This window comes from Calypte anna, chromosome 6 (assembly GCF_003957555.1).
Source record: "Calypte anna isolate BGI_N300 chromosome 6, bCalAnn1_v1.p, whole genome shotgun sequence".
NCBI lineage: Eukaryota > Metazoa > Chordata > Aves > Apodiformes > Trochilidae > Calypte > Calypte anna.
In genome coordinates, this window is record NC_044252.1 from 18,792,517 (window position 1) to 18,815,309 (window position 22,793).

Here is a 22,793-nt window from a genome sequence, read left to right on the forward strand (position 1 = left end):
CGTAGTAGGGTTGATCTAATTGAGTCTTCAGTTCATAATGGTTCTATTAATCCTTATATCCTCTCTAGGAGGCCAAACCCTTCCTTTTTTTTCCTGTCTATCCATCCTTAGCAACTCCTCCTTGACAGTTCACTAGATTTTCAGATATACCTAATTGTAGCTGAGGCTTTAGTTGGCTGCTGATATAAATGGAAATGTAACAGATCAATTTAAAAAAAATGAATCATAGAATCATAGAATAGGCTAGGTTGGAAGGGACCTCAGAGATCATCGAGTCCAACCCTTGATCAACTACCGCCACAGTCACTAGACCATGGCACTGAGTGCCATATCGAGTCGCTTTTTAAATGTCTCCAGGGACGAGGAGTCCACCACCTCCCCAGGCAGCCCGTTCCAATGTCTGATCACCCTTTCCGTGAAAAAATTCTTTCTAATATCCAATCTGAACTTCCCCCGGAAGAACCTGCAAGCTTTGTCTTGCTAAAGATGCATGTTCTTCTGGTTAGGATTTTTTTCCCTGTTGTTTTATGTTTTGGTGGGAGGAGGGGGAAATAAAAAAACTGCTTGTTTATCACTTAGAAGACTGCAGTTTTGGAGTATTATGTTGAAGGTGCTTTGGAAAGGGTGGTTTGGTATACTCTTCAGGTTGCTTTGATGTGGAAAGAGGAGACTGCTACAGGGTGCTGAAAATAGAAGCATCCTGTAATAGATCTGTGTTTAGGGGTAACAAAATATAAAGAGAAGCTAGTGTCTAGCTTCTAGTAGCAAGGTGGTAGAAGATGTGAACTGTAAAATCAGTTGGGTCACCTCTCCTCCATTATAAGGTAGAGCTTGTAAACCTCTGCTCACAGCAGTTATATAAATGTATTGAATCACAATGGGCCAATGTGGTTTTATTTTATTGAAGCTAAAAATATAGAGTGTGTAATAAGCTCTGAATTTATTAGTGTTTTGTTCTAAATCTCCATGTTCATAATTTTAAACCAAACCTAAAAATACTTGCATGCTAATTTACAAATTAAGGTTGAAATGTGAGACTAAAGATGAGTTCAAAAGTATATTTGTAAAATAGGGGGTATTTGCTCTTACTGTTTATGTTTGTTTCACCTTTCCAGCCATAACAATGACTGGAAAACACTTCTGAGCATGTGTAAGTGAGCAAATAGGTCATGGGCAATATCATGCAATTAAAATATAAAATAACAGGGACATCCATTGGTCTAAAAGAATTATTCTGTGCACTCTGAACATAAGTTTTAACTTCCTGGATGCCTTTTAATCAGTTCCTACAAATGTTCCTGTAGCGGGAGGAGCCTTTCTTGCTCCTGAGGCTCAACGAGCTGCTGGCCTCTCCATTGCCTCGCACCAGAGTGAGCTTCCTCTCTGTGGGTGTGTCTTCCACCTTTATTGGCCCCCTGGTAACAGGGGGCCTGCCCTAACCAGGCACAGGTGGACTCACACCCACTCTTTGGCAACTCGAGGCACCTGGTTTATCTTGTTTCTCTACATGTTCCACTGCATACAAGCAGTTAAAAATGTAGAAATAGAATCCTACTTTTGTTGCTCTGCAAGCTTTGTAAGTGGCTAATAAAAAGTTTAATTTCCTTTTAATGATTTATTATTTATGCTTAGACTTGAGTTGGATTTGTTTTTGTATGTAAGTTATGGAAAAGTCTTGTTTAAAGCAGAGGACCTAATTGTCTATAATCAAGCAACTTTTTTTTCTGATATTTCCAAGTGGTTGCACGTCAGACTTTAATGACATGATTTGAATATGAAGAATTCTGTTTTGTTCTTAATAAGCTTTTGCATTTTACACGTGGTAACATGCCAAAATAAAAGTAAAAATTCTTGTTATGTACTCAGCCTGTCATGAAGGAATATGGAATTGCAGGTTTGCAGAGGTCTTCAGAAATTATGCAAAATGTTTTGAAAGTATGTTTTAAGTAAAAATGAATAATTTCAATGCTATACTGTAAAAAAGCATCTATAACAATTCCTTGAACATACTTGTTCTTACTCCTTACAGATACAGCTCTCTGGATAAAGGTTACTAGGTACATAAGTAGTTTCCTTATCTGTTTGTCTTTCAGCTAATTCAAATGTCAACAAATTTTAACCTTAGACCTCTTGTATATGCCTAGGAAGCCTATGTAAAAATTAGCATAGGGAGAGCAGACTGTGGACGAGCAGAACTCGTAACCTTTCCAGAGATGTAAAATCAATAGTATCATAACGCATATACAGGTTTTAATGAGTTATGTTATTACATATTCCTATTACAAATACTGAGACTTTACTGGAAGAGATGAATTTTTAAAAAAAATGTGCTGTAGGTATTGCAGAGGAAGGCAATTTACAGTGGTTTTTAATTGCATTTTTAAAACTCTATTTAAGACAAACAGAAAACTTAGCGTTGTTTTTTTTTCCAACTTGATGCTCCTTTGTAGCATTAACTCCATGCTGGATTTCCCCTCTAAGCCTTTGTGATTCTGAGAGGAAAAGTCATACAAGTTAGAATGATGATCACATGCTTTATGCTCTCTTATGAGACCATGGCCTTGTCTCACTAGTTGATACCACTTCATTTTTGCCGTTATTCATAATGCAGGATTTTCAAATTGGAGACAAGTAGGCTCATTTTAATATGCATCCTAATGATACCTTAAATGGCTCAGGTGTAGCATCCAACTTTCACTTTCCAGCACTTGAAATTTGCATTTAAATAACTAAAAGCAGCTGAGCAGGTGAAGCTGAAGGTGGAATTCTAATGATTTCTTTAACACCTAATAAACAGAATGATCCTGCAACATTTCCTTCCATGTGGAGGAGGCACAGCCCTATTAAGACACCTGTCTGCTTTGTCTGCCCAATTCTCTTTGACTTTCCCATTCCTTTAAAAAGTCTCCTCAAAACTGCATTACTAGACTCACTGGCTAAGCAGTTAGGATGGTTTTCTAGACAATCGCATTAAATGTACCTAATGCACAACAGGACTGTATTTTAGTTTCCCATTTTGCAGCTTAGTTGCATTTCACAGATTTCTAAGTTACTGTTTTATTTTTCCTTTGTGGTTCTAGCTTAATTTCATGATCCTGATTCTCTAGCAGTTTAGAATTAGTTCCTGTGCTACAGAAGGACTTCCTCTAGTCTTGTAGAATTCCAAGCTGGGGCTTGCACTTAACACATATTGTGGAATATATGGGTTTTAAGACTACTGGCTGTGGTGTGATGGAATGAGTGAAAAGACAAGTCAGGATCTGTACTATGTTTTGAAGTGAAGGACTAAGGCTTGTGAATGCTGTTTCTAAGTGTTACTATTAAGAACACTGGACTCAAATGGGAATTTTAGGGGAAAAGGAAAAGTAAAATACCATTGTTTGCTTCCAATAATGCAGTACTATATTTCAACAACATCAGAACCATGACTCATCAGAGATGATTCTTCTAGGAGGCTCTTTTGAGGCTCAAAGTTATGACTAGAAACCCTAGGGTGTCCAATTTTAGTGGGAAAGAAAGCGACTTCAGGTTTTGTTGGGATGCACAGTGAAATATTTACAGCCTGTTGTTACTGGCATGCAGTGGAGTTGTAGAAGGGAAAGATCTCTATGTGTATCCTTGGAAGTACTGTAGCAAATTGACACCTACCTTGAAACTAGGTTTGAGTTTGGTTTTGGTCAAACTGAAGTCTATCACAAGACTACTTGGTCTTGTGGAGAGGTGAATCACTTATACCTAGAGGCAGAGTACTGAAGCTATATCCAGCCTGGTGACTTTTCTACAGACCCCAGTGTTCATGGTTGTTGCTACTCAAAGCACTTTAGCTTTCTTTGAGTGGCTCTTGTGAAAATGTGTCAGCCTAGTATCTAGTCAAGTGTTGGATGAATTTTAAGATCAAACCTGCAGTAATTGTCTCTGGTATTTTCCACTAACATCCTCTAAAACTTGGAAATCTGCCACTCTTTTGGGTTGGCTTATGGCTAGCTCAAAAAGTGGAAAAAAGTTCTGTGTTTGGATTTTGTGGTGGAGGAAGTGAAGCCAAAACCCCAAAGTAAAAAAAAAATAAATATCCCATTTAAAATATCAAGTTCTGCCTATCCCTTTCTGAGACTCAATTCTAACTGCATTTAGAATTCACTGATTTATTTAAACAGCAACTAAGAAGTTATTTTTGAAGCTAAAGCAGAGTGGAAGCAAGCAATTGTGTTACTAGAGCATCACATGAATGACACACATTAATAATAAATGGTTAACATCTTTGTATTACTGTGCCATCAGTATGGTCAGGAACAGTTCAAGCTGTGTTGTTAAGTAAGAGAACTGCTACTTGTAGCTGTTACTACAGCTGTTGTAGTTGTGTAATCATGAGAGCCTATAGTTTACTGTAATTCAGTGTTGATAATAGATGTGTTGGTATGTGCCAGTGATGTCTTTGTAGTCTGCAGCATTTCAGGTACTTTTCAAGCTCCTCGCTGCACCTGCTGAAACATTTTTGAATGTCACTTGAGTGTTAATATGAGTTCCAGTGTACATAAAACTGGCATCGGAAAAAAAACTTGCAACTTTTCCACTGGGCTGTTGTAAGCTAGAGCTTCATTCAGTGAACTCATTTAATACTTTTATCCCACAGGTCTTTTCAACAGAAAGCATTTTTCAGTTCTGAAGCACAGGCTTCTTTTTAAGTAATTTTGAAGTTTTCACATGGCTTTTGAGATCCTGTACCAAAATGTTACCGACTTTTCAGTCCGTCTCAGTGGATGACTTTTTCTGTGACCAGTGAAACTCATGAAGCTAAGAAATATAACAAATATAAAAGCCTTAGTATGCTTCCTGTAATTCTGTGAATGCAACTTGTAAGCGTTCACTGATGCTGTTCCTTAGCAGGGCTTTTGTAAGGCTTTACTGTTGTCAACAACACATCAGACATGATACTATTAGATACCAAAACAATGTATTACAAGTGTCCTCCCATTTTCAGCAGAGCTTATTTGTAAACCTCCCATTACTTTCTCTTGGATTAGCATCCCAGTGTGAGGTTGATGTGATAGTAAGTTTTACCAGCTTTTTTGCCTTCACAAGAAACTGACTTCAATGAATATCTACTCAACAGAAGTAAAATGGTATATTTTCACTTGAGCATTCAATGCAAGCAAAACAAGCCTTTGCTTAATTCAGTGCAGCAAAGAATATTTTTTAAAAATCCCAAGTTTCATTGTGGTGGGGACTGTGTTATGGACAGTCTTGCTTATATTATAAAAATAGTAAAAAAAAAATCAAATCTTTTAAGACCCATGATCATGCCTAAATCCTTTGTACAGAAATAGTAATTAAAACGTGTTTTTCCTGTTAAAATCTGCCAGCTTCCTGGTTAATCATAAACCATCTTTGAAGCAGTGACAGATTGCTGTTGATGTTCAAGGCACACATCTTTTCAGCTTCCATGAATGCTACAAGCAATGGAGCTGAACTGCCTGTTAATCTTGGTGGTATTCTGTAGCATGAGCACAGACTGAATGGTTATTGCTATTGGTGAAGTCAGAATGTGTTATCTATTTTGTATATTAAAAAAAGGTACTTCAGAATTATCTTCCTGTATACCTGCTTTTGGGGAAAAAAAATGGCTACAAATCCAGTTTCAAATTTAGCCACTGCATTAGTTGCAGTTTTAATGGCAAGAGAGTAGGATTTAGTGACATGCTGGCCTTCAGGACACTTTGTGTTGTTTGCTTGATGATTCTTTGAACACACCTACTCTCTTGAAGACAATGCAAAGTACTGGGAAGGGTGTCCTGTATTTGGGAAATGAGCCTTTGCTAAATATGTAAGCACAGTTTTTGCATCTCTTTTTCTATTATGGATTAACCTGTTCCTTTCACTAATGGTTTGCAGTCTGGGATTGACTGAGGACAGTCCCATGGCTTGGCTTTTTCATCAGCCCTCCCTTCCAGGTCATGTGTCAGAAACAGCTGGTTTGGTGCTGCAGGTGCTTGCTTTGCTTCCACAGGGATGGACTAATATTCTGCAGGTTTCCCTGATGGAGAGAGAGTTGTGGGGTACAAGAGTCAAAACTAATGCTTCTATCAGTTAAGCTTATATTAACAGCAGCAGCTTGATTCTATGAGTGACAGGTAAATATTCATAGAGTCCAAGCAGTTATTCCCAAAGATTCTTACTCACTGGGTTGGAACAACAGCTGAGAGCCCTCCACAGAAGTGGAGGGATGTACTGATGCAGCAATAGTTTCTACGTGGGTATTAAAAAAAAAAGTAATCTCAAGGCACTCTGCCTTTCGTCAGGTGTGAATGTAATCCCATACTTCCTGCCTGCCAATAGCAGATGCTGTTAGTCTTAGCAGGACTGCTAGTTTTGGGCATACCAGTTCTTGGGAGACTTTCACACTGACTCATCATCTACCTCTACAGTTTACTGGTGGCTACATCTTCAACTACACACAAGTATCTGTAGAGTCTATTCACAGGCTTGCACAGAAGGGATTTTTGGAACAGGCATTTGCTTGTTTCCCAAATAACAAAAAAACATTCTGGGAGCTGAGAAGATGGTTTGTATTCTAAAGCTATACATGCTAAAAATTAACAGCTCCTAATTGTAAAGCTTTGCTGTGTGGCCACAGACCCTGGCAGCACTGGAGTTACAAGTGCAAGTGTGCACCCCTTAGCCAGATTGCAGCAGCTGAAGTGTGGATACTTCTATCTAGTCAAAGGCAAGGGACTGCTCTCTGGGTACAAATGTAAATGCATTCAATTTGAGAAGAAATTTATTTTTAAAAATAGAGTAACTTCAGTAAGTGAAGAAATCTGCAGGTGTCTTTCCAGAAGAAAGTAAATTAGCCAGTTAGCACTGCACAGAAACATCTTCCAGTGAAAGTGCTCCATATTCTGTTTGCTCAGAGGTCAACTTGTAAGCATCCTGAGGTGCTTACAGACTGCTTAACTTTGAAGCCATCTGTTTTTCGTGAGTTTCTGGAAGGTAATTTTCAAATATTAAGAATAAGTGCACTCCTTCAATTTTCAAAGCACTTGTACATAGCATGCTCTGTGGGAGCTTGTGATTTGAGTCGAATAGCACAGCCTTTTATCTAGGCAAATGCTTGCTAATATGATCTTGTGATGGTTGGCTTTCTAAGAAGTAACAGAGCAATGTCATCTGCTTGTTTGGGTGTAATTGCTTTAGGCACTGGCAAAGGTTGTTTGCTAAACTGAAGCTGAGTGCATGTTCCTTTACTTTCTAGTCCATGTTCTGAAAGTTGAAGGTGTAAACATTGAAAAAAATTCTAGAAGTATCTTTATTAAATCTCTAAGTTACACAGTGATTTCTGTCTGTTTTCAGTCTCCAGATATGCTAACCCAAACCCGAAATGGAGGTCAGAGAGCTGTTGCATGCTGTTAACTTATATTTAGGAAAATGCCTGATATTACTTAGAGAGTTCTGATATTGTATTAAATAGCTTAGAATTCAGAGATGAAACTGTGTGCTAAGTAAAAAAAGTTTGCATTGAGGCACCTGTGATGAAATCTGCTGCACTTCAAGTTCATTATCTCAAAGTACAGGAAAAAGCTAAGGTAGCACACTGCATTTTTTTGAGCAGTAAATCTCAGACTTGGTTTAAAGAAATGTGAATGGATACAACTATAATTTGTTTATATGCTTACAATAAACAAAAAGAAAACCTTCCTCTCTTTTCAGAAACTTTTTCACTAAAAGGACAAAGGAACTCAAGCCTGCTGTCCAAAGCGCTCCTGGTTGGAAGTTGTTTGGAAAAGTCCCACCCAGAGAAAACCTTCCAAAAGATTCCAAAATTATTCAACAGGTAAGGAGACATCACACAGCTCTAGATACAAGATTTGTCAAAATTAATGCAGTTCTCTACTGCTTCACATTGTTCCTATCCAAGCATAGAGTGTACCAGGAAGACTCTTCTGGGGCTTTGTCTAAAGAATAGTAGTTACTGAGAAGGAGTCTGGGTTTTATGATTACCTAGTGGGTTACTCAGTACACCCCAGTGCTTACATGGTCATAAAACACTGAAGTTGTTTGGGTCAAAACATCAGAACTTCTATTAAAACTTGCTGTAAAATTTTACCATTTACAACATGATATGCTACAGGGTTGGGTTTTTTTGTGTTAAAGAGATTGTACTCTAAGCTTCCTTTATGAAATTCATTTACCTGTTTAGCAATAAAACCATAGTCTTACTTGTATATTCCATTTTTCTTCAAAGTCTATGCTAACCTAGTAAAACATATATGTTCATCTAGTCTGTGTTAATCTAGTAAAATAATCTAGTAAAATTTATCCTCTTAAAGCATTCTTGGCCATTTTAGTATTACAAAACTGTTTGTTGTTTGTTTTTTTTTAATGTGGGTTTTTTGATAGTTTGTGTGGTTTTATTTTATTTTTAAATCTAAGTCTTCTTTTCATAATCCTCCTTGCCTGGATGACTTGCTATCTGGATAACTCATGACAAATTGCTTAGAATACTGAAATCCATAGTCTTGTTTTAGACTTTTAACTCAAGGTATTTTGTTTCAAAATAATGCTGTAAGTTGAACGTGGTTCGGAGTTACTGGGGTACTACAGAAAGGTAATTCTGATTTCCTTCCCCAGCTACCAAGTTGCACTTCTGTATGTTCATTCCTGTGAAATCTGTCTTTAATTTGATAAAATTATAATAAAATGGCATAGTCTCTAAAGATGAGCAATTGGTAACATATCATTAACTCAATGTTAACATGTGATCCTGGAGTTGAAAGTTTTGTTGACCTAAGAAATGTCCCTTGTTTTGATGAAAATAGTAATTTGAATCTCTTGAGAGAGGCTTTCTCAAATTCCATATCAGCTGATGTATTTGGGAGGTGCAAATGGCTGCAAACCAAGCAGTGTTCAGCCATCTTCTAGAAAGAGCTTTGTGGATGAGAGTCTTTTGAGAATAACCAAAGTGAAAAACAAGAGTTTAGTTTTGAAGGACTTCTGTGTCAAGGGACTTGTCACAGAATGAAACATTGTAGGAAAATTACGAGATTGCAGCAAGTGCTATTTACTTTGAAGTAAACGGGGTACTCTTTTAACATTTAAAATTTTTCCTTATTTATACAGTTTCCTTTTTTGGGTGAGATAGAGTAAGTGTTCTTTCTTAGTTTACTTGCAGATAATGCTGTTGGCCTTCTGCTAATTAAATAGTGTTGTAAAAATCCAGATGGATCTTTCATCCTAAGAGATGGAGAGTGTGGACAATGCTATCAGTAATCTGCTTCCTATTTTAAGTAACAAAGATGTTTCTTCTGGAGACCAAGTCATAATCTGCAGAAATAATCTTTATTTTCTTATTCTGTTGTCCTACCATGACTGGTTTTCTTTTAAACTGTATTGTTTCTCTTTTTTTAAACTTATCTGAAGTGGCAGTAAAAAAATTTATTAAAACAGTGTATTGTCTTGAAACGTGATTGAGTTGGTACTTGCTACTAGTCATGTGGTTTGTGTTATAATGGCTGCCAGATTAGGGTCACTATTAGATTTATATAATCTTGAATAATGTGCCACTAATAGCTAATATTTTTAGGTTCTAATTTAGCTAAAGCTTGCATGGTCTTTAGGTAAAGCATCATGAGCTAAGATATACAGGGCAATCCAGATAGATTATATGCTATGCACAGAATTACATCTACAATACCTGAGAATTCTTAAATTGAAAGGTGACCCTAAAGTCTCCATATTTAATGTATTTCCAAATGTCTTGCATGTGTGTTTAAAATTTACTGTATAGCTCCTTGAGCTTTTGAAGAAAAGTCAAAGGTTTGTTTTCTTAAAATCTTTCAAATTCACTAAGCTGGCAGTGGGTTAGAATGAACATACACTCATTGGAGTTCAATGGAAAATAGTATCTTTGCTTTTGAGGTACTGACAGAAGTCCCCAGACTAAATTCCTCACTGTGTCAGTGTGAGTGAAAAGAATATAGGCAAGAATTCAGTAATGAGGTCATGAAGTTTATAGAAGTATTGACTCTTAATATTTTCTGTTCACAAATAATTCTGTACACCTGGCAGAATACTTCATATCCTACATGGAGTATCTCAGACTTCCACTTTGACTTTCTAAATTATAGTCAGGGGATCAAGTGAGATATGAAACACACAACTTGCATTTTTTTTCCCAGTCTTTTTTTTAAACTATCTGTGGTCAGGATAATAGCTACTTTCTGCTTACCAGCTTATGTAAAATGAGCCTCTAAGTGTTAAGACTGCAAGTAGAATGGGCTTAAGCTGTAGGAAAGCTGCCTGTGAGAGAGTTATGGTAGTTTATTAGCAACAAAACTTGCTGTTTCTGAACTGTTCTCAGCAACCCATTCTCCGTGGGCGAAAGTTCAGTGACTACTGATGCCAGTGGCCAGCTTTGAAGGGCTGCAAATAAACCCTTGATTAAGGAAGCTTAGTAATGAGTCAGCATCCTTCAGATGAAGGATGGGTTCTTAAGAAACCTTTTTGCGTGAATAATTAACTCATGACAGGAAAAACTTCATAATTAGTAGGAGGAGGAAGTCTTTTAGGTAAGGATAATACTTGCTTTATGGCAATACTGTTAAGCTTAAAGGACTTTCCTAATACTAAACAAGAAAAAAAAAGCATTGTTGTAGATGTATAGTAAAATCATGGTAGAGGTCACATGCCCACTTTCTACCCTGACTGATGGAATCCTCCTGTGTTAGTTTTGTTTTGTTAAGGTTGAGGTAGTGAATTGATAATTACATTTGAATGACTGGCTGTGGGCTTGCAGTCCCTGTCCCTCAGAGAAATCCCACAGTGGTTCTGGCATCTTAAGTAACTTCCAAGAGAAGCTGGAAACTTATCTGGGGATACTGTTTCAGACATTTTTCAGACAACGTTGCTAGTCAGCTGTGCCTTCAGAGACAGTTTAATGAGTATAACTGTAAATAATTTATTTGCATGTTTCTTAGCATATCTAAAAGAAGATAAGTACTTGAGTCAAAAAGCTGCCTGCAGGGTTTGCCTGGCTGAGGAGGTGGCAGAGTCCTGGCAGCCGTGCTGCCATCAGGGTGCTTTGGGCAAGATGCTGGAGCTGGAACTGGGTCAGAGGTTGAAAGTTCTTGGCAGCTGCATCTCCCTGCTCACAGCTGCTGGCAGGCTCGGCTCTCCTTGGATTTAGAGCTGCCCAAGCAGGATGTGATTGAGGCCAACTCTTTTGCTGGACATCTCCCTCCTCTGGGCTTCCTTCCTTTACTGTTTTTTTAAAAAGGAAAAATAGCAGCTCCTTAGGATTGCAAATGCCAAATGCATTCGATGGTTTTAGGAAGTGTGCTTTCTTTCATGAACTGTGTGTAATAAAACCAGTTATTATAAAAAGTATGTGGTCATTAATGATCAGTCTGTTGAATTCTTTTCATTCTGAACCAAAATCTGTTTTAAATCAGACGCTGAAATAATTGAGAAACATTTAAAGCAGAAACCAACTTGTGGCTTGATGTATAATATTCTGGTTTGTATTGACTTCAAATGCCTATTTCTGTTGAAAAATGCAAGCTTGATTTTTTGTGCTTATAGTTAAGGAAATGAGCATCTCAAGATGATGCTGAATATCAATTCATCAAGTTTAGCTCTTTTTATTAAAACAGTCTTGAATACTTTTTCTTGATTTGTTTAAAGCAGTGTCGTGGGGTTTTTTTCTTAATATGCCTGAATTAAAGTAAGCTCAGAATATGGAAATACACATGGGAAGGTAAAGTAAAACACCAAATTCACTTTATCAGTAGCTTTAACAAAGTACTGTCAGTGACGGCCTTTAATAAGGAGGGGGAAGAACTTCTTTCCATTTAAATCTGACATGCTATGAAAAGCCTGCAGTGGTTTAGAAATGATTGCTTAATCAGAAATAAAGCTATGTTTTTCAAAAGTTGTCATCTTGTGTACAAAATGGAAGGTATTAACTTTAGACAGTCCATTAAGTACTGACTCTGATTTTGATGACTTAGTCACTGTCCTACAACTAACCTCTGAAAAAAAAAGTTAAAAAATACTTTACTCGAGGGTTAAGAAAATAGAGTTATTGCTTGCATATTTGTCTGATGTTGTTATCTCCGCCCTGAAATCTAGTGGAGAAATTGTATTCACTTAATCAGCACAATTCCCATAGTCTCCCAGGGACAAGACTTGTTGGATGTTTCTTTTCAGAGGAACAGATGGATTTTGAATCAGTTTTCATACTGCTCAGACCCTTTCAACTTGCAATATTAACTCTTCCCTCCTATCTTTTCTGTTCAACAGTGCATAAATCTAGTTCTTTAAAAGTGTATCTGTTTGTCAACAAATCTAAGGATTTGAGTATCTGGAAGTAGGTAAATACAGGGTTAGATGCTTTTTCATAGGAGTGGTTCTTAAGCAGATAGTAATCTACACAGGAGTCATGCTGGCTTGTCTTGTACTACTGCTGGAGAGCAAAGAAAGGCAAGATGTTCCTGTTTAGAAGATGTAGGTAGAAATATGTGGGTAACAAACTGCCTTTAAACCAGACAGACCAGAAGTAGTTGGTTATTGGGTCTTGGAAGGAACATGTGACACCTGAATATCAGTTCATCTACTGGCAGAGTGAGAAACTGCTGGTTTTCTCTGTAGACACTGTAGCTGTTGGATTCTCAAGAAGTGTCTGTCATCTTTGCAGTCATGCATAGAGTCAGTAAAATGCTGTGCTAGAGAGAAGACAAGATGTTAGTCTTCCAAAAGCCTTCTCCAGTATTCTAGATTTTGGCAATTACAAAAATGGTAAGGAAAATGGTAGGACCTCTGTGAGACAAATGCCTCTTCTTTTGTTTACGTTGAGTATGTGAAACACAGTTCAGCTCCTAGTAGCTGCTTTGACAAGGAAGCTTTCTCTTCCTTAAGCTTGGAAAAATAAAGCATAAGCATTGTACATGTTCTCATTTTTGTTCTTGTGTTTTGGGGAAACAAAAAAAATATAAAAAATCTTAAGCTAGTAAAAATTATAGGATTGCCTTTGATTTGCTTTGGTACCAGGAAACTAGAATTTCTCATGGTCTTCTGGATCCTCTTTTTGATGGGATGGTTCCCCCTCTATTGGGCTTTTGAATCGGTTTAGCAAAGCATGGCACAGATAAAAATAAGCTCACTCTTTAAAAGTGAGCTTCTGCAGGTTTAGCAGACTTAACCCCTGGGAATTTGTGGTGCTGCAATAGCAAAATCATAATATAGGTGGGCTGTATCAGATTCTGAAAGGATAGGATTTAGCAAAAAGATTGATGTGGTGAAGACTGTCTTTTGGTGACTTTTTTAAAGTGTTTTGGTTTTAGGTTTTTTTTTTTGGTGTGTGTGTTGTTTTTTTTTTATGTAAGCCATATCCTTCTGATTCTCGCATGGTACTTCAGTACTGGAAAGGGAAAAATAATGTGGCAAGGGAGAATAAAGCCTTTAAAATGCTTTTTATTAGTCTGGGGAATATGTGGTAAAGGAAAAGTGCAGTTATGTTCAGAAATAATGTTGAAGCTTTGATAAAAAGCTTATTTTCTTCCTTCCAGGTACTGTAATCCAGTGCTTAAAAGCAACAGCTGTGTCTTTTTTTCCCCACACTGCCTTTAAGCTTGGCTTGTCTATTAGAAAACCAGCTTTGATTTTTGAATGGCAACCTACTGAGCTGTGGTTTTATGGGCTTTTTTGTATGCCCATTTTGTTTGCCTTGCTCCAGTATCTCACTTTTAATTTAAGTGACTGTTTCTCAAAGTGTTACAAATGTATCTTAGCTCACATGAGGTTGTTGTTGAGGTTTAGTTCACTTTTTAGCTTTCAATTTAGAAATATGAATTATGACATGGTGGGGGAGGGAGGGGGACTCTAGGCCTACTCTAAGTCATATTTTCTACTCCCTCATACTAAATAGAAAAACTCAAACACTTTATGTGGAAGTTACATTATAAGTTACCCTAATATTTTGTTTCTTGGTGAATGCTTATCCAAGCCCAGTTATGTTTCTTTTGCCTTTCTTCACAGTGTAAGTACTGTTCTTAAGTATTCAATTGAAGCTCTAAAGCTAACTAGCTTATTGGTAAAGGACTAAGTGGGTGTTGGATGCAGTCTAAGATGAGCTGAAGGAAAGTCAGGTCTTCAAGATTAATTTTTAGAGAAACAGTTTCTGTTTTCTGTGTCAGCCTATAGACAATGTTTTCTTCCTTCATTTTTAACAGTTATCTTCCAAGGTTAGTGTTTAAATAAGTATAACTTCAGTGGGTGATGTGGACTGGGGAGAGATGGTGTATCAGGAAATGCCTTTTCTCATGCACTCAAGACATGCCATGGAAGATCTTCCTTCTGGCAGAGGTGCTCGTTGTAGAAAATAGAAAGCTTTAATTAAAACATAAAAATAGTCCCAATAGCTGTTTATACACATCTTGCACAAGTGGAAAGTCTTTGTATGTGTCTTGGTATATTTTGAAGACTGGGGAATCAAATATGCAACACACTTGTGTTTCTTCAAACCTGAAGTATAAATACTCTACATGTGAATTTAAATTTTGGCTTGCATGTTTCTATATTGTAATGGTCTTTACCTTCATTTATTCACTAAGGTTTTGCTTCTGTTTTTCTCATTAGGATGACAGTTCTGGCAGTCTTGCGTCAATATCTGCTCTCAGTCTATTAAACACAGGGGTATGAAATTTAATATATATTTTTTCTAGTTGTCAATGCCTTGCATGGGACTGTGTAGCACGCATCAAAATAGAACAAGCATCACATTTTCAGTAGCATGACTATTTTATGGCACTAACCATCAGCTCATTAGATATCATTAGTAAAATTAAAAAATTAAAACTTTGCACATGAATTCACTAACAACTTAAAGTGATAGCTTTATTGTTTATTATTGTTTATATTGCATGTTCTTGAATAGTAAGAAATAGGTAATGCTAGAGCTTGATGGTAGTTTACTTGCTATGTTTGCTGTGCCCCCTTTCTTAATGGTAAAAGTTGCTAAAAGGCTTAATTTGTTATATTTTTGAGTGCCCTGTATTAGCTTGGAAAACTGATATCCTAGAGTCTTTTTTTTTTTTCCTTTCACGAAGTCATACAAGCTATTAACAGTGGCACTTCTGAATACCAGATGCTTTTAATTGCTATTTCCAAGATGAAACTGGAAACCTAGAACAGTGTGGCTGTTGAAACTTGTCATATGCTTTTATGTCTATGTGATGTGACTGGTGTATTTCTGAAGCTGGTCTGATGCACATGCCTGCTACTTTGAAGACTTTCTATGTAATCCCACACTCTTTGCTAAACAGAAGTAGTACAAGTTGGCGTTTTAGTTCTGTGGACTGTTACCTTGCCTTGGTGAAACTTGACTGCTAGTTGATACATGATACCTGTGGTTCATGTTACCTGGTCCAGCCACTCTCAGTTCTTCTTTACTGGGCCCAGAAGCCCCTGGTTTCATGCTTTTTCAATAACAACAAAAGATGCAACTCAGTGCAACTTGTTAAATGTCTGTTTGAGGAAAAAAAAAAGTAAATGAACAACTGAAGATGGATGGCATCACCAGTGAAGATGGCATTACTGTGGAAGGTTGACCTAGAAACTCGAGTGTCTGTTTGATTGTTCTCTTGTGTTGTGGGAAGATTTGTATTTCCCCCTCCTTCAATATTGGCTCTTCCTGTATCACCTGAAAGTTAAGAAAGAATTTACTATTCTGTCTGTTCTGATAGCACCTGGCATTCTTAGTTCTGAGAAAATGTATGACTCATAGAATTTTTCAGTGAGATCTAATCTGCTGTAAGCTCTTCTTTGTTTATAATCACCTTGTAACCAGTGCTAGTTGAGCAATTTTACTATTAAGCTGGGGAAAGAGACACATGATGACAGGAGGAAATCTTTTTGCATTAGTGGAAATTCTTCTCACATAAATTTTCTGTTAGTTTTTTTAAGGTGTTACAGGTGTCATAATTGATTGAATAAAACCTGTTTCAGTATCAGGCTTAGAAGCTGGAAGGAGTAAAGCATGTTAGAAGAAACTGTCATACACAGGGTGCATGTTTTGTTGATTCAGTGTCGCCCATTAGGTCACTTTCCTCCGGCATACCTCAAACATAACTGGCTCTGTGGTGCTTAATCTGTATAATTGCTGCTTTCAAGTCTGTGAGGACTTCCACAATCCTTGTAATCCAAGGCTTTGATCACTGATTTCTGGGAGTTCATATTTTTTGTTGAATCCTAAGTAGATCAAAACTTATCTCAGCAAGGTGTATGTTAAATTTCATGGTCTGTATTTATTTCTTCAAAGCTTTATTGCTTGTGTATGCACATTTAGTTAAATAGGGTATCCCCACAAGTATACCCTGCTTAAGGTCAACTAATGATTTTGGAACACTGTGATGCAGCTGGTTTTCCTTTCTGTAAGTTGCTTTGCTTAGATGCTGGAAGCAGCAGCTATGGGCAATTATGCATATATTAGTTCAATCCAGCACTGTTTAGAGATATCTAAAAAAGCTGAGTGGTCTGACTGTCCTGTACGGTTCTTCTGAGTAAAGGTGAAAGAAACTCCAGTTTTGTGGGTTTTCCGTGAAGATATCAATAAAGACCTCTTTAGGTTTATTCTTTTTTGTTTAAAACATCAGGGTTGTGTTGTTGTTCTGTGTGTGGGTTGGTTGTTTTGTTTTTGTTTTGTTAGGCTTGTTTGGTTTTGGTTGTTTCTTTTTTTTTTTTTTAAATAATAATTTGGGTTATTTTTATTTTTACTAAGCACTAAGGCAATCTCTAAGCAGAGGTCTTTTTTTCCTCAGCCCTATTTACCTGCTCATGGGTTACTAGGCTTCTCTGTATTTCTGTAGGAATAAATACCAGAAATACAAGCCCTTCCACATATCAAAGTGCTCTTCAGTATATTGTCCCAGTGCTTTCCAGGAAAAACATGTGTTTAGCCTGTTAACTGGTAGGTTACTGGCAGTAGATGGGAGGAGATGCAGTTCCAGCCTTAATAAGGAAATAATTATTTTTACTTTCTACTGAAGATGAGTTTTTTTGTTTTACTTCATTTATTTTAGGATTGTGAAATGTTCTGTAACTTTTAATAAGTACCCGATACACTGTAATAAATTTTAAACAGTGTTCCTTATGCCACTGGATTCATATGTATGACACTTCCAAAATTATTTTTTTAAAAAATGCCAACAGTCTTGAACTTTAGCTGTCAGCTGTTCTGTCCTCTGGCATATGCCCTTCATGTTAACTATTTGACAAGACATGCAATGTAAAATTGTGGCTGTACCTTGTTATTGGAAGAATATTAGCTCAATCTTTTTAAGTGAAATGTTATGTCAGCTCAAGCTTTTTATTCTGTGCCAAGAATTTGGATATACCAGACAAAAAAGAATATTTTAGTTGTACAAACTGAGTTTCATGCATGTCTAATGGTTCTGGGATCTAATCTTCCTGGAGCATGGGCTTTGCTTGAGGAAGATCATCTTCCATTGTCAAGTTTTTATATTTGGGCATATATTTAATCTTGGGGAATGTACAGCCATGGAAGAGTCTGAGTCTATTTTGGTCTCTGCTGTAACTCATCCTAGTAATGCTTAACAGTTTTCCCTCTCTATTCATGTGTTCTTCTCTTGCAAAAAACAGCTGCTTATGAAGTGTGCTCAATTCCAGAAACACAGTTGGGTGATAAGTTCTGTTTTTTTGTGGAAATATATATATTTTTTTTCTCTCTGTTTTGGAAATAGTTTTAGCATGTATGCTAGCCAGAAACACTAGCACCATTCAAATATGTTGCCTGTAATAAGGCGAGAATGGCTTCATTTCTAATGTTCATCTTGCAGTGTTGTGCTAGTTTTTTCTTTTTTAATTCATCTTCTGTACAAATTAGGTGTGCAAGAATATTGAAAAGGTTGGTGCTGTTTGAGCTTCATTGTCTCTGACTCATAAATGAACTTCATTCTGTGGATCCACTTAGAAAATACTGAGAAGTGAAAAAGTAAATCAGAACTTATACCAAGAGTATGAGAGATGGCATTGCTACTGTGCCGCAGGCAGCCTGGATGCTCACCTCCTGCTGCTACCTCAAAATGCATTCCTAATTTAAGAATGTGCTGGATAAGCCTGACGTACAAGGCATGGCAGGAGCCCCTGCAGTGTTTCTGTAGCTTTGGATGGAATGAAATATGTCACTGCTTAAGAACACGTGTATTCGTTCACATAGTCAATGTTGGGGTTTTTCATTTTTTTTTCCTTTTTTTTTTTTTTTTCCATACTTGTATGAATTACAACAAAACTCTACCAGTCCTGTATGTCCATTGTTCAAGGTATTAATTTGAATGTGCCAGATGATGTTTGGTGTGTATTATTGTTGATCAAAATTTGTCTTTAGAGTTACGTTTCAGGAAAGGAATTTTTTCTAGGAAATTTGTGTAGTTACTGTTCTTGATCAGAGGCTTAGTTCTAAATATTAGTTCTAAATATTTCTAAGAACAGTTGGCTACTAACTTTTAAGTCGCTGCGTTCACAAAAATGAGATTTTTAGGGTGGATGCATGTATAAACTATGACAGCAAGCAGTTCCTCCCTCTTTTTCTGTACAAGGTGCATATTTGGGCTTTTCTTTTCTTCTCCTCTAGTTGAAGTAGTAGGCTGGTTGCTCCAGGTTTTTGCATGTCTTTCCAGAGTGCCAAGGAAACGAGTTACTTGGTACACAGGGTATGACATGGGTTCAAAGGGTGGAGAGCTGAAAGGTTATCTGAAGAATTTCGGGTAGAAGAGAAACACTTGAGAATATTCAAAGGCATTACTTAGTTTGTTTTGTGGAGGTGCAATCACCTTTTTTTTGACAGTCAAACTAATTTTCTTCTGATTCCCACAAATGAGAAAAACAAAAGGGCAAGAAATCCACATAACTCTTCAGGATCTGAAAAGTGTAGTGGCATATGATGCATATGGCCTTACTACTGTGAACACACCTGATCCATGATTTCTGAGGCAAACAAGTTGTGCCTGCTAATACTTGGATAGGAAATCACTTAAGAATAGCAGGTGCCTCTGCCTAGCAAAAGTGGAGTCTCCATCCTTGGAGGTATTAAAAACAGGCTGGCCAAGGCCCTATGCAACCTGCTGTAGCTCACCTTGCTTTAAGCAGGGAGGTTGGATTAGATCATCTCCAGAGGTTCCTTCCATCCTCAGTGAGTCTGTGATAACTTCCTCTTGAGATTAATATGACTTCATTGAGATTATACTTTTGGGATCATTTAATGTTTTATGGTCAATATGAAGGAAAGTTTTGCTAGAGCTTGTTGGGGTGGATAGGGTGAGGAGGCTGTTGAGCATAAAGATTTTAACCACCTTAGTGTTAGGCAGAAACTTTGTGCCTTCTCTGGAAATGGGAGGCTGCATTGTTGTGTTTGTAAGAGGTCTTTTCCCATTTGACTTTCTGGACTTCAACCATGAACTGAACTTTTAAGCTATGCAATAGCTTTAAGGTTGTCAGCTCTGTTTCTGTAATGCTACCAATGAACAATGAATGTGTAAAGCCTTTTGTTTCTCTCCAAGGGAGCTAATGTGTACAAGAAGCTGTGTGATATGTATGAGATTGATTTGGGAGCACTTTGTAGAGAAGATGATGTTTGAGCAGATACATGACCTAATTAATAATTGGTCTGTATTTTTGCTGACTTAAATGTAAAATGGTTAATCTGAGATTGAGTTTATGTAATTATTAAAGCTACAGATGTAGAAGAACAAACTGTCTTTAGATAAGAAAAAAATTTGTACAAGTTAGATCTCACTTGGTTGTATTTAAGAATAGAGCTGTGTGTTCTGTGCAAGTACATGACTCAAGTACTTTTAATTTCTTCACTTAAGAAAATGATTTTTTTTCTTCTTTTCACTCTTTGTATTGTGTGTTTGACTGTATGTTGAATGCATGTAGAAGACTTGCAGAGAAGTGAGTATTTGGTGTTCGTTCTTAAGAAGATCATGAACCCACAAGATAATTTGGTTTAGGAATAAGCTGGAAGTCTTCTCACAGATAACCTTTTCTGGATTGTAAGAATGAGTTTCCCAGTAACTTGGCAGTAAAATTGTATTTACAGAGGCTAAAGAAGAGGGAACATGAAATTTGAGGTTTTCATCTGTCTCTGTCTAGCCTTTTTCGTAAATAAAGACTGTCTCATATTTGTTTTATTGAGTTTCTCTGTGGAAAAAGGAATGGAATTCTTTCCTCCTCAGTATCTTCTGTGTATTAAAAGCTTTCAAATATTTTCCTAAGTAGGTTACATGTGAGAAAGAAATAATGTAAAACAGACTTCTAATGATAAATACTGGCATTCTGTCACCCAAGTCTTGTGTAGATAGTTCTGGAGAATGTGGGTCTTGCTAAAGTCTTCAGAAAGGTGAGGGGTACCAGATCTATAGGATGGCTAGTATCAAAGGAAGAAATGGTGTTTTTTCTTGCTTAGCTTCACAGATTACTTAAATATACCAGTGCACTAATTAGTTTGTGAAGATTATATAGCTTTCCTAATAGTTACTGATCCTTGGATGTTCAGTAGTAATATTGAACTAGAATAAATCAAAGATTGTGTTGATACAAGAAATTGCTTTCTCATCTGTCTTTACTTAGCAGTCCTGGAAAGCTGCACTGTCCTGCTATAGTTTCGACTTGTAATGTTAGCTCCTTCTTGTCTTAAATCATTCAATATTACATATTTTAACATTAATAAAAAGTGTTAAGTTATATTATGCTTATTATTACTATTAAACCAGTGAAATTGTGTTTATTAATCAGTGATGCTCAAGGCTGAATATTAATTTTAAACAATAATATAATTTAGGAATATGAAGCACGGACGGGCAGAATGTATAAACCTCCAGCCCCAGCAGGAAGGCGTAAAAATATTGAATTTGAACCACTTTCAACTACTGCTCTGATTCTGGAGGATCGACCAGCGTAAGTACAATTCTGCTGTGCACCTGAAGGTGACTGAATTTATTAATTGTGTTTCTGATGAGCTAAACTTCACAAGTCTTGCACAAAAGTATTACTGGATTATTTCATCTGAAATAATCGCCTAAGAAATAGTCCCAGAAGAATCTTTGAAGTAAATTATAGCCTATATGAGAAATTCTGTCTTGCTGTAGTGGGACCACCAGTCTGTTATCTACTGTGTATCATAGCTGCCTGTGATAGTGTTGTGGGTATCCTTAATCAGATAAATTCCCAGAGAATTCTGTGGATTTCTTCCCTGCCATCTTAGTGCACACTCACTTCTCCTTCCCTCATTCTGGAAACCTAATTTCCTGTACCAGTCGAGAAGACTTTACTGTGGTAGTTGTCACTCGGTTTACCAGAAGAGTCTTTGAGAAAAAAAGCATTATGTGGTTAACAGCAGGAGTGGTAAGAATTGCCTTGGAAATACAGGAAATATTTTCCAGTCACAAATGCTGAATGCTCATTCTGTATCTGGCAGCTACAGTTCAGTGCTTTGTTAGAACCAAGATTACAGTGTTACCTGAAACTGTTCCTTGCTGCTGGACCAGTTATGTTTTTTCCTCCTTAGAACTATAGCTGAAAGCAAGGAAATAGCAGATGATGATGCAACAAAAACTGTATTAAGTACAAACAAAAAAGTACTGAAAAATTAGTAATAATTTGGTCAGTATTTTCAGCTATACAGTTTTCATCAATTTGAAGGAAAGAGGAGGACTTGCTGACTAGGAACACATTCTGCCAGAAAGGCAAACAAGCAAAAGTTTTCAAATTGCACATTAAGAAGCTTGTGAGGGCACTGTTAAATGTTTGCTCTAACCAATTTCAACTAGGAAAAGAAGATAGAACAAAAAGTTTTTTCTTTGAAATTGTCTCTAATGGTATATAATCTCATTCAACACTATGACAAATATCCTAAATGGAGTTACAGATTACTATTATTATCTTTTCGTAAATGCAGTATTTCTTTTATTGTTGGAAGAGTAAAATATGCACTAACTGGTTTGTGATGAGTCTCTGTACTTCTAAAAAGTCATATTTCCCAGAGTAATGTAGGTATGTTTTTACAAATGTCACTTCCACTTGTTTCAGATTTGAGTGTCAGCTCAAGTGTTTAATGTGTTGCCACATCCTTGAATATACATATTTTTTAAAATATTAAAATCATGAAGCTTATAGTCCTCCAGCAAGCTTCCTTAGCTATAGCTCTGACATCAATGGAGATCTACCCTTTCTTCATTTTGTGGGATGAAGATTCTATTATAACTTGTGGGAGTTTTAAAGATCTAACTGTTAGGAATATGAACATTTACCTGTTGTTCAAAATACATCACTATAGGTTTCATATGAACAAATGGAGTGCTGATATGCAAGTGTATTTAATGATGATGCATTGGAATACTCAGTTATATGGAATATCTTTTTTTTCCCCTGTTGTCAGTTCATGCAGACTTCATTTGAGCATCATTCCAGATGTTCAACAAAAATAATAACCCAGCGTTGGAGGGAGCTGTAGGAGAACTAATAAGCAGAAACAGTAGACATCTGGTAGTCCTCTACTGCTGCTGGTAGTGTGACAACCTCACCTTAGATAAAAGCCAAATTAAAACCTGCTTTGAAATGGTTCAGAATGTCATTTGTGTGTATTGAATTCAGGATCAACTTGTTTTCAGAAATCTTCCTGCCAAATCAGTGGAGGAGGCTTTACGTCACCGACAAGAATATGATGAGATGGTGGCAGAGGCAAAAAAACGAGGTATGTTAACTGTTACTGATCACTTTATTTTTAA

General features: G+C 36.8%; 1 protein-coding gene across 4 annotated transcripts in view; it reads left to right on the forward strand.

The window, feature by feature from the left end:
- TBC1D12 (TBC1 domain family member 12) overlaps positions 1-22,793 on the forward strand; it is a 43,881-nt gene that overhangs the window by 8,382 nt on the left and 12,706 nt on the right. For 3 of the 4 annotated variants that reach the window (XM_030453475.1, XM_030453471.1, XM_030453473.1), the window contains exons 2-5: positions 7,705-7,828; positions 14,629-14,685; positions 20,849-20,964; positions 22,677-22,759. In XM_030453475.1, the coding sequence (XP_030309335.1) occupies positions 20,873-20,964; positions 22,677-22,759 (175 nt within the window). In that variant the 5' untranslated portion in view covers positions 7,705-7,828; positions 14,629-14,685; positions 20,849-20,872. The remainder of the gene's footprint in view (positions 1-7,704; positions 7,829-14,628; positions 14,686-20,848; positions 20,965-22,676; positions 22,760-22,793) is intronic. The other variant, XM_030453472.1, reaches the window with a different exon arrangement.